The sequence below is a fragment of the Theropithecus gelada genome, chromosome 13 (assembly GCF_003255815.1).
Source record: "Theropithecus gelada isolate Dixy chromosome 13, Tgel_1.0, whole genome shotgun sequence".
In the NCBI taxonomy this organism is placed as follows: Eukaryota; Metazoa; Chordata; class Mammalia; order Primates; family Cercopithecidae; genus Theropithecus; species Theropithecus gelada.
In genome coordinates, this window is record NC_037681.1 from 89,693,348 (window position 1) to 89,705,962 (window position 12,615).

Genomic DNA, 12,615 nt, shown 5'->3' on the forward strand with positions numbered 1-12,615 from the left:
GAAAAAATAACACAATCAAAATAAATATGCATATATTGAGCACTCACTGTATGTTTGCTATCAGTTGTTAAGCACCCACTGTATGTGCCAAGGATTTCCAATTTTTTTTCCATTCTGAAACACAGGAGAATCTGGAAATCAGATTATCAGAGGCTTTAATAAATCCAATATTGAAATTGAGCCAAAATCTGGGTATTATTCATTATGTTGCCATCCCAGTGCTTAATTGTAGAGATCATGGATTTAGCTATTCAAATATGGACCACAATTTCCATTAAACCACCTTATTCTGTAGGAATGAAAAAGGCTTTATTCACAAAATGTGCTGACATTCGTGAGTATCTATGTGGTTCTAGCCTTGTGTGAGGAGCTCTGTAAACGTTCTCATTTAATCCCCAAAACACTATACAGAGCAAAGCCAGGGGTCAAACTCAACTATTTCAAGTTCCAAAGGCCCCATTCTTTTATGATATCGTGCCCCCATTACAAAGAAACGTATGTCAGTAAAAATCCATCGAAGGAATAGAAAAGGTAATCATTTCCCCAGAATATTTAACTTAGCCTGCAGTTTTCCCTTCCTCCCCTCATCTTTCAAAGCCCTTCATCAAGACTCTACTCTAGTGGGTCTTTTCAGGTCCACCATGTGTTATGTTAGAATGTGATGTCCACTGAAGTCTGAGCTTCTTGGGGAAAGGGATTGCCTTCTCCAATATGGCACCTAGCACATGGTAGGTGCTCATTAAATACCTCATCATTGAAGTTAGTCAGGTAGCTCCAAGATGAGTTCATTTGTCACTGCTTCTCTTTCTAATGTCCTTTCTTTCCTTTTCCCAGGCTAATAGGTCTCGAGATCTTGGTGCAATTGTTTACTGTGTTGGTGTGAAAGATTTCAATGAGACACAGGTATGGTCATGGGTTTCCTCAGGTTTGGAGCATACTGAGCTTGTGAATGATGAAGAATGTGTTCAGTGCAGAGGGCAGATCAATGGAATAAATGCCCCTGAAATAGGTTATTTTTCTAGAAATGCTAAACAGGAAGGAATTACTGGTTGTATAAGGAAAATGAACTAATTTGCTGATGCTCTTGAGGTCTTCAACAGAGACCATCAAGGCAGCATCTTTCTTGGCAAACATTAAATTGCCAGAATGTCAAAAGATATCTGAATTAACTTGGAAAACTTGTTTTTTTTTTCTCTGTTTGTGTTTTGAGACAGGGTCTCACTCTGTCACCCAGCCTGGGGTACAATGAGCTGTCTCAGCCCACTACAGCCTCTGCCTCCCAGGCTTCAGTGATGCTCCTGCCTCAGTCTCCTGATTAGCTGGGTCTACCAGTGCACATCCTGAGTAGCTGGGACTACAGACGCACACCACAACACTTGGCTATTTTTTTAAATTTTTTGTGGAGGTAAAGCCTCACTGTATTGCTTAGGCTGGTCTCTAACTCCTGGGCTCAAGTGATCCTCCCAATGTGGCCTCCTAAAGTGTTGAGGTTATAGGCATGAGCCACCACACTTGGCCAAATTTAATTTGACAAGTATGATTTTCTTATTCAAATAACAAATGTTCCCTTTCACCCGTGAAAAATGCAATGCATTTTCAACACAAAAATATGGAAATAATTGGACAAGTGGGCAAAAAAGTATGTATAAGTGCATATAATAAGCAAGTTGTAAAAACCTACTAACAATCTACATGTTCCTCATGTAGTTCATAGTTTCTTTTTGTTTTAATGGCGTAGGAAAATGCTCGTAATATATCATTAAGTGAATAAAACAGGATTACAAAGCAGTGAGAATAGTATGTGCCCACTTCTAAAATAAACATTTGTATGTTCGCATAGAAGAAGTATGAATGGTATCTATCAAATGGCTAATAAAGATAGATAGATGATAGATGAACAGACAGAAGGATTATGAGTAACCTTTGTTTTCTTTTTGTTTTAACTCTGCTGGATTTTCCTAAGTTTTTACAATGAGTAAGTATTACTTTTGCAATCAGTAAAAACAATAAAACATATTTTTTTAGAAGCCATACACACCAGCTGACACTGACTCTGTGGCAGTCACAGAACCACACAGAGATCTGGGGGCAGACAAGCCCTACATCAGCTTCTCCTGGCCCTCAGTTTCCTGCTCCATAAAGCAGGAGCAACCGAACCAACTGCAAGGGCCCTTTCCTTAAGGGCAGTTTGGGTGAAAGGTGAAGGTGGCCTCACCCAACACCAAAGCTTGAATTTAAAGTTGCTCTGAAAGGGAACTTGAATCTGCTCGATTCAGATAAAGTTGCCAACAGGAATTTGGGTGAATGGGAGAAAAATGAGCCCATGGCCTGGGCCCAGATTTATAAACATATCAACCCAGGCCAAGCATTCATCAAGCTGGGCACTCTTACCTCTGCTCCCAAGGAGAAAAGTATTAAAACAAATGTAAAAGCTGGAGCCAACCCTGGGCCTGCTCCAGAGAGGCCACTGGTGAGCTTGTTATTACTGATGGCTTTTCAGGGCAGCCCCTGAGCCCAGTGAAGGCCTCATATTCCCCTGGGTTCTGAATATAACTAGAGCCTCTTAGCCCCAACGGCTTTCCTAAATTTTCCACATCCAAGCCTAACAGTCTCCCCATGTGTTTGTGTATTTGCTGTGTTCTCAGCTGGCCCGGATTGCGGACAGTAAGGATCATGTGTTTCCTGTGAATGACGGCTTTCAGGCTCTGCAAGGCATCATCCACTCAGTAAGTAGAGCTCTTGCTCTGAGACTGGACATTCAGGCACCTTCTGTCTCCAATCTGCTATTAATACCCGAATTCCATCTCTCCAAGCCTGGTGTTTTTCTGCTTGAGAGAACATCATTTCTTCCTGTATCTTTGTGTCTGCCACGTCCCATCTCTCCCTTCTGCCTTTCACACATGTCTTTTCTCAATTGTACCCTACAATGGAAAATTAACAATTGAAAGGGGCACTGCTCTGGCAGTGAGCCAAGCTTCAGGAGGCCCTCTCCGTTCTAACTGGGCAGACTGTGGCTGGTGGTTTACGCTTGACCACCTCAGCTTTCCCACTGTGACTGAACGCAAGCTGCCTTCAGAGCACTTGTAGGCTGGACTTACATCACTTGGCCATTGGATGCACTTTAGACCAGGTTGTCCATTGAAGTCATCTGCAGAGATTTAAAAAGCACTGCTACCTGGGCATCTGATCTGGGGTGCGGCCTGGACCTCAAGAGTTTTTTTTAAATCTCCCCAGGTGATTTTAATGTTGAGACAAGGTTGAGAACCACTGCTTTAGAACTATAATCCCCAAATACATGGGCTCCAGTGCTGTCCAGGGTTTGCACAGTCACCAGTCCTCCTTCACACATAGGTGATTTTCTACACACCTTTTCCTGAATGGTAAACAGGACACTGGCTTCCAGGGCTTCTATTCTCCACCTCCCCCACACAGGCAAGGCCCTTGGTCCAGCTGGAATATTGGCTGCTGCTGTCTTAAAGCCTCAGCCAGCAGGTCAGTATGCGTGCTGCACCCGCAATGATGTTCAGATGCTCTGCAGCCTCCACCTTTTAGGTTTTGTGACCAGGTAGGCATCTGTGATCTTCACTGGAAGCTTACCAGGCTCCAGACTTGGGGTCCAGGATGCAAATTTGGAGCTCAGGGGGTCGCCTTCCTCTTAAGGTGTCGAGGGGGTCTTGATCCAGGGGTTACCGGCCAGGGGCTCAGCATCTGCCAACCCTCCCAGACCAACCCAGGAAACTTCCAGCATGGCTGTGCCTCCGTGCTGCTCTCCCTTCAAGGTTTGCTAGGAGCTCCAGCAGAGTGGAATGCAGAGTGAGTAGTAAGAAGCTTAGAGTCCGGGAACCCAGAGTTTCACTGGCCCACATGCTTAACACTTACAGGTCCTTGGACATTTCTTGTTGGAAACAGGGACTGATGATGGCTTATATCCTTGTTTGAGGATTACAAGGATCACTGGTGAAAATTCCTAATATTTTTCCAGACACATAATAGGCACTCAAAGCATATGAATTATTGCCTCTTCTACTTCCCTTCCCCATCATATGAGGGATATTATGTCAGCTTCCCTTGATCCCCTAAACATTCTTGAATAGGTGTAAAAATCATTTGAGAATTATGTTTTCAATACCTATTCCCAAGAGATTCTATGGCATTGAGTTTCAGGTGGATCCAAGGGATCCATATATTTCAAATCTGCTTTGAAAAAAAAAAAGTGCCCCAGGTATGCTTTTAGAACATTGACATATCTGACCTTAAGCATACAGAATTGTGAAAAATCATCCCACCTTAGGTTGGGAATTTCTATCTTAATTATGTTCCCATGACAGTTGTTTTATTCAAGAAATGCTTGTTTGCAAAGAATATATGCCTACTCAGACTACCTTAACCAGAAAGTGGAAATTATTGATAGCATAGAGAATTATCAGACCCAATTATTGGTCCACAGGTGAAGGACCCCTACTCTAAATCATTTCTGGGGTCACTGTGGCATACGTGACAGTGTAAGCAACAAGAACTACGATAACCATGTAAAACAACAACCCAAGGGATGCAAAACATGATTAATGGCAGGACTGGGGGCCAATCATGGATCCTTAAGAAGCTCAGAGGTGGATTACTCTGGACAGGAGTCCTCATGAGAAGGCGGGGCAGACCTGAATCATTGAAAGACCAGGGAAAGGTGATGGGTAGCACCAAAGGAAAGATATTATGACCTCAGCCTAGAGGCTGGAAGACAGAAAGGCCTATTCAGGGGTCAGTAATAATAACACCTGTCTATCTGGTGGGACAGTTTGGGTAAAGGAGTCAGGAGTAATGGAAAACAAGCCTCGACATTGGGTTTGAAATCAGATTAACACGAGCCTTGAAGGGGTTTTGCCTCTAACCTACAGGCAGTGGGTGTAATTACTGAAACAAGTTAAGAAAATAATCTGATGGCAGTGCTTGTGTACATAGGAGGCATACTGGGGATCCCCAGAGACTGTAGGCCAATTAGGAGGCAATAGTCCTGCCTTAAGATGGCTAGATTCTGAAAAAGGACAACTCTTACCTGTTCAAACGTCCTCATGAGCCGTGTGCCTAACTCCACGTGTTGTTTCCCACACAGATGACGGGACTCTTTTTGTATGAATAAATCAGTGTTGTCCTTGAATACACCAGCCTTAGCAACTCACCCAAGCTCAACATGAGCCCACATGTTTGTATAACTTCCTCCATCCCCAAATGGAAATAACTGCAAAGATCTTTAAGAAATTTTAGCAAAACCATCATTCAAAATAGGAAGAAAACTAATTTGAGACTTCAGTCTCCAAACTTTCAGCTGAATGATAACATTCTTGCGAGCTTTTATCTGTGAGTTATGCTAGTGGTTTTGATCCTTCCAGTACTGGAAACCCATGTTTACGGCAGTTGTTCATTCAGAAACAGGGACAAGTAGAGAGAGCTCATCTTTCTCAAATCAGACAGAAATAATTATGGCCTAAAAGTTGGCTAAATATTTTTTAAGAAGTAGATTCATTTCCCCTTTTGGATACTGAAAAGAAAACTCTCCATTTCCCCCCCCCCCATTTGAAGCTTCTATCCCAGCTTGTTCCCATGGATGTTGTTTTGTGGCTGGTTATTTTCTCATAATAAAATAGGACTGGGCTTAATTATCCAAAATAAGATTGCAGAGCAGCTTCTGATAAGCTCAAATTCTTCACAAAGTTTTCTGCCCGTAATGCCCATATTTTTAAACCTTAAATTAATATGCAGGGGCTAGTATTCATTCATATATCAAATACTCATTGAAAACCTTTTATGGCAGGCTCTGACCATTCAGTAAAACAACTAAAGCAGGTAGAGGTTCTGTCCTGGTAGAGTTTACAATCCAGTGGGAGAGACACATTCAAAACAAGTAAATAAATAAATATGTGGAATTAAAATTGTGATAACTGGAATAAAAGAAATAACATGGCCATGAGATTAAGAGTAAAAGGGTTGACAAAGAACCCAGGTTCCTTTGAAGAGATGAACTGAAGGATGCAATGGAGGCATCCATTGGAAGGGCATGGATAGAATGTTCTTGGCAGAGCATGGCCCAGGACAGTGCATAGGAGAATGAAAGACCAATGCTTAAAGTGAAGAATGGCAGAAGATGAAAAGAAGAAGCAGGTAGAAGCTAAATCGAAGGACAATAGGAAACTATAGCTAGATATAGAGTCTGACAGTAGAGCAATCAGACTTGAAATCAAGACTCAGGAAATCTAGACATCATGACACTCAGAATCAATAGCATTTCGGCCTTTGAGGAAGAAAACCAACTCTGACTTGAACATGTTCTCTCTATCAGCTCCTCTACCAGGCACTTGACCACCACTCTCTGAAGAAGGATTAATTATCCCCATTTTATAGGTGAGGAAACTGAGGTGCAAGAAGGTTGGAGAAACTGCCCCCAGGTCTGCCCTCTCATAATGGTGGAGTGGGGAATTTGAACTCAGCTCTGGTCAGAGATTCTGCTCTATCCATGGCATTTAGCCATGAATGTCTGAGGAAATGGAAAATCACCAGTGGATTACCAGGAGCCAGTTGCCCAGGGCTTGGATTCATCAAATCCCCAGACGCTCTGCTTCCTCAATCTGATACTCATGTTTTGATCTTTTCACTGTTCTTCAATCCTGCCTCCTTCAAGAGGAAGTACTTATGTGTCAAATTTTTTCAAAACGTTCCCGCTTGTTTTCCATTTTAGTTTCTTAACTGAGAGAGATAGGAAAAGGGCAGAAGGAAATTAACAGCTGTAGAGAACTTGCCTTGGAACGAGACATTGTCCCTTTTTCCCATATAATATGATTTCATTTAAAAATCGTAACAATGCTGCAAAGTACATATTCCTATTCTGATTTTACAGATGAAGAAACTGAAGCTCAGATAACCTGCCCAAGACCACACAGCCCTGAGGGGAAAGCAGGGTTAGAACCTGCTTTTTCCTTGACTCTACAGCCCATGATTTTTCCTACCTCTATTCTCTTAGGAAGGTAAAAATAATCAAAACCACCATTCAGTAAGTTCTTACTATGTGCCAGGTACTGTGCAAATCATTTCACGTAATCATCTCCTTGAATCTTCACAGGTGCCATTTGATATAGAAATCATTACCCCATTTATAGAAGTAGATACTAAAATTTCAGAGAGATTCACTAACTTGTCCAAGGCCACACAGCACAGTGAATAGTGATCCCGAATAGACTCAAGTCTTTCTAATGCCCACAATGTGAATGCCCACTGTGCTCTACTGAACAATGCAGGCAGGCCAGGAAGCAGCCCCATTTCAGAGAGGAAGACACTGAGGATCAAAAAGGTGAACTAGCTTGACAGAGGCAAGACCAGAGTCCATGTGGCCTGATCCGAATACACTGTGGATGGGCAGGGGAGCACTTTTCCTTTTACTACCAGGTGGAGAACACCTCCAGAAATCATTACTGCCCAACAGATGAAGTACCATTGTCCTGGGAAGCTGGAGAATTGACACAGGCTGAAAGGAACATCTCCCCATCCACACTTGCACAGGATTCTGAGCACCATGACAGTTTTCCCACTCGCTTCTGCAGAATACGGTGATAAAATTACAAGAAGTCTGGATGGTTGGAAGATTGTAGCCCTTTAAGCCAGTAACACTGTAAAGGAAGAAACTATTCCTGTGCCTTCTCATATTGTGGCTTCTTCAGGGAATTTCCACTGACCGCAAGTGGTGAATTTAGCACCAGCCCTCTAGCAAAAATGTGAAGCAAAGGTCCAGCAAGGCTCCTGGGTCTTTGTTTGCCTTTTCAAAAATGCTTCAGGCAGTGAAACAGGAACCTGCATGAAAGCTGGCTTCAGATAACACTGAAATGGGTCAGCAACTTTGAATCCCAACACTTGGCCTTCTTACCACAATGCCAGCTCCTCCTCCCAGCTATCCCCACTTGATGTGCAATTGAGGGTAGTGCTTGAAACCAAGGACACTGAAAAGGACAGCCCATAGTTGCTGGCACCAAGCCATCTCCATTTAGGAGAATTTCCCTAGGATAAATATTTAAGCCGACACTGGGCTTCCTATTAAGCAGAGTGAGTCAGCACATAGAGCTTTCTGCATGTTTGGTCAACAGTAAACAATAAGCATTGAGCAAACACACTATATTTGCAAGGATTTCTCGCAAGCTGTGGCATGACCATCCTTGCTATCGGGGAAACTGGGAGATCAACGGAACCGAGGAATCAATCTATTCCATGGTATATATAAATTTATTTTATGTATGAAAACCAGATCCTGGCTGATTTGTCCCTTCCACTCATGGGAAGCAATGTAACCCCCTAATCTGGCCCAGACCCTAACAAAGCTGTGATAAAAGGCGAAATCTGTCTTCCAGGCTTGCCTCCCAGCTACTCTTCCAAGACCCCAGCAAGAACTGCAAAGGGTTTTCCTATGATCAAAATTCATGTCACATTCCCAAAGTCCTACAAAGTGCCTGCCTTATTGAACTAGTCCCTTTTCCAGCGCTAGCAGATGGGGAGGCACATTTCAGCAGCAGCAGCTCTTCTCATAAATTAGGCAACCTCCTTCCCTTCCTTCACCCCATCTGAATCTTGTCCAAAGGCACCCTTCAGTCTTCCCATCTCTACAAAAGCCTGCCCTGCTCTCTCCTCCTCCATGAGCTCTCCCTGCCTTGGACTCCAGTAGCACCAATTGTTGAAAGCTCTTACTTGGCATGTGGGATCTGTTCCATGCCGTCCGCCATTCCTCCTGGTCACATGCTAAGTTGTGCAATCCCAAAGACTGCCCTGTGTGTCATATTTCCCATGATATACAGCACTGTGCTTTGCATATTTATTAATTATAAAGCAACCCAGAGTACCATACAGCTTTTGTGACCCAGGGAAGACCTACACTGCACAACAAGAGGGCAGTCTGTGGCTGTTTCTTGTAAAATCCCCTCAGCCCCTCCCCTCCCCTCTCTTCCAAGATTGCATCTGTAAAACATGGCATTCTGGGCACCATTCACATTAGCAGGCTGGGATACAAAACATAAATAGAATCAATTGTAATTTCAGTAGTGGGCAGAAAATCTTTTTTTAAAAAAATCGTTTGCCTCAGCAGTCATTAATTAGACTCAGATTTTGCAGACACTCAGGCCAGGCATTTCTCCTCCACTATTATTTCTATTCAGCTTATTAAAAAGTCCAAATTGAACAAGAATTCCCAGAGCTTGAAGAGGCTACAAAGATTACAGAGGGACATGTTCAGTTAATCCTCAGATCATTCCCATTCTTCCTGCAGCCCCTCCTCCTATATCGAGGAATCTGCTGAAACCCACTGTAAAAGCAACAGCAGAATTTTAGAACGAAATCAGCTCCCAGGAAGGGCCACTCACTTTTCCAGTCTGCTCATCTTATTAAATAAACCACATTTTGGAGTTCCCAGCTCTCTGAGCTTTTCTCCTGCAAACATGAGAGGAAAGTGGTTTAGTGGGGAAACAAATGAATTTCCTCACTTTTAGAACCTTGTTTATCCTACACTCCTTCGGATCAGATTCTCATTGAGTGTGAAACTAACAGAGTAGCATCTATTTGAGTGGGGTGCCCTCCCTCAGACAAAAACTTTGGTGTGTTTTAAGAATAAGCTTTATTGTTTAAGATATACAAACTGCTTCAAAGTGTGTTTTCTTGCATGTAAGAGTGGTATAATGTATTTGGTATAGTGTATTAGTGTACATAAAATCATATATGAATCCCAGAAATATGTGTGTATAATATTCCACATTTGTATTTGTAAAGATTTTTTTTTAGAGATGGGGTCTTGCTATGTTGCCCAGGCTGGTCTGAAACTCCTAGCCCCAAGCAATTCTCTCACCCTCGCCTCCCAAAATGCTGGACTTACAGGAATGAGCCACTGCACCTGGCCATATTCCATTTTTATTTAAAGTCAGACTCTATAGAACTGACAGGGATCTGGGATAACGTCCATGGTTAACAATATGTGTGCCTATTAAAGTGTGGAGCAGAACGTAGTTAGAAAAGGCAACTTTTTAAACATTTTATTAATTAGAGATTAAATCATTTCAAAATTCATGGGGACAACATTGACGATCCTGAAGATGTGTTTGAGCCAGTTGTGTGTCCCAAGCTGCCTGGCTGTCCCCAGGCTTATCTAACATGCTTTCTGCCATCAGCTGTAATAACGCGTGTGGCCCTTCTGTGGGTGGCTGAGCCCCACACTCCAACCACAGGTCTCTATGTTTTTCCCAAGTAAAGGTGTTGAGGCCTTTACAAAGCTGGCCAACCTAATACAGGGGATTATGATATACCTACAACATTATTTTTTTTAAGGTAAGCAATGTTTTAAAAACGAGGTGTTGAAATTGGCCTCTTAGGAAGGCAGCAAGTCCCCAAAGATGGTGGTGCTTAATCAGACAAGGGGAGTATTACAAGATGCAGAATATGGCCTTGTATTCAGAAGACCCTGAGGTTACACTTATAGGGGGAAAGGGAGATTAATACATAATATGCTATAATGCCAGTTTATTAAGATGTGCAGGAAGTGTGTCATTTATTCAATTATTCATCCAATATTTATTTAATGCCTACTATGTGCCAGGCTACTCATCGTGAGTATAATAAGGGGTAAAAACAAACCCAATCCTTCTCCTTGTAGAGTTTATAATCTAAGAAGACAGTGACCAAATAATAAAAAAAAACAAAACTGTAAATTATAAACTAGGATAAGTTATCTAAAGGATGGTAGTTGACATTAAAATGTGCATGGATATAGAGATATTTCATTGGTCAAATCACCAGCACTTAGGTGGCAGAACTCATACTGGATTTGGAGAGTGACAGAGACAGCAAAGTTAAGTTCAATGTTCAGGTTTTTGTCTTAGAGAACTGAACAGATGTAAGTGGTCAGTAGATAGTTAACCATCCTTGGCACCAGCATACTTCAAGCCCCATACATCTTTAAACCAGAATTTACCCTTTACAACAAATAAGACACCAAGGAACATGCTCTGAAAGACTTTCTGAAATATGTGTGAAAGCAAAAGGCACCTATACCGTGAATGGATAAAAGAGGTTGGTCCATTATAAACACACAAAAAAGTCCTCCAACAGGAAATGGCCAAGTAAATAAAGATTGGTTGTTTATTGAAGCAAGAGGCAGAGCAAGTAGAAAAAACTATGCTGTGCCTATGATAAGGGAGGGTTTCCTTATAACTCTGTGCAGATATTCACAGTTCTATAAAGGTTCTTGCGAAAATTCTGCATGAACTTAGAATTCATGAAAAAGGACATTAGATTTTTAGAATTTGAAAAAAATAAACTCTTATATACAACCCAGACTGGCCCACAATGGATTTCACTTTAAATATATCAAACAGCTCCTGTAACTTGGCAAAGTTCTTGTACATCTGCTGCTTCTCTTACCCGTCCTCCCACCCATAATCCAATGAGATGTACAAAAGTAAACTTACCAGAAACAACACATTACAATTATTTAGCTCTTTATGGATTTCAAACATACTTTTCCATCTATTTTCTCTTTGAAATCTGTCCAAACGTTGGCAGAAAAATAGCATTCACCTTGGTTCCGTTTTTGTCAGCAAATATGATTAAGCAGAAGGCCAGTGGTGGGTGATGGGGTTTAAGCACATGTGAACCACAGTCCATGCCCAAAAGTAGCAGCAGTAGCAATAATAATGACAAAGGAATAGTTACCAGCAACTGTTGTTTGCATACATGCCAGACATTCTCTTAGTGCTTTACTGTCAAGGCCGTTTTGACCACTTTTCTTGGTGACTTATTTTCAAAAGGTGCTCATGCTGGCTGGTGACCCAAGGGTTGTTAACTATCTGTGGATCAATCACATCTGTCTAGTTCTGTCTATAAGACAAAAACCTTGTCAGTTTTCCTTGATCTCACGCTCTCCCTCACTGTCCAATCCAATATGAATTTTATTACCTAAATCCGATTGATTTTACCAATAAAATGTCTCTGCATTCATGACTGTTATTTTATTTAACCATCATACAGCCCTTTGAAGTTGGTGTTTTTCTTATCCCATTTTACAGCAGAGGAAACTGAGATTTGGAGGTTTGATAACTTGTCCAAGTCCACATGGCCAGTAAGTGATGGGACTTGGATTTGAATGTAAACCCATTCAGAGTCCAAGTCTATCTTCTCAGTCTCCAGAGCCTAAGTTCTCGATGGTAATAGCTACCATTAGTTGATTACTTATCAGGTTTTAGGCACTGTGCTATGGGCTCTGCCTGTGTGATCTCATTTCATCTTCCCAACACAACAACTTTATGCTAGTACTTCAGGTAGATACTATTGTTATCCCACCTTTATAGAGAGGAAACAGGGACTCAGGTTATGGAACATGTCCAAGGTCACACAGCTCATGAGTGAGTTGACCTCAGCTATTTGATTCCAGATTCCAAGCTATTACTCAGGATACTAAACTGCTTTCCAAAATTGGGGTTCAGAAAAGTTAAGGGATTTATAAAGGAGCATAGGTCAGGTAAATACGGACCAGGGCCAAGACCCAACTCCTCGCGTAGGATTATAGTTGAGGCATGCAGTGATCTTATCCCTCTCTCCTCTGCA

The 12,615-nt window shown here is 42.0% G+C and overlaps 1 protein-coding gene across 3 annotated transcripts in view; it reads left to right on the plus strand.

Annotated features, from left to right (window-relative positions):
- Positions 1-12,615, plus strand: part of ANTXR1 (ANTXR cell adhesion molecule 1) — a 238,428-nt gene that overhangs the window by 62,090 nt on the left and 163,723 nt on the right. For all 3 annotated transcript variants that reach the window (XM_025353548.1, XM_025353549.1, XM_025353550.1), the window contains exons 7-8: positions 835-903; positions 2,646-2,726. In XM_025353548.1, the coding sequence (XP_025209333.1) occupies positions 835-903; positions 2,646-2,726 (150 nt within the window). The remainder of the gene's footprint in view (positions 1-834; positions 904-2,645; positions 2,727-12,615) is intronic.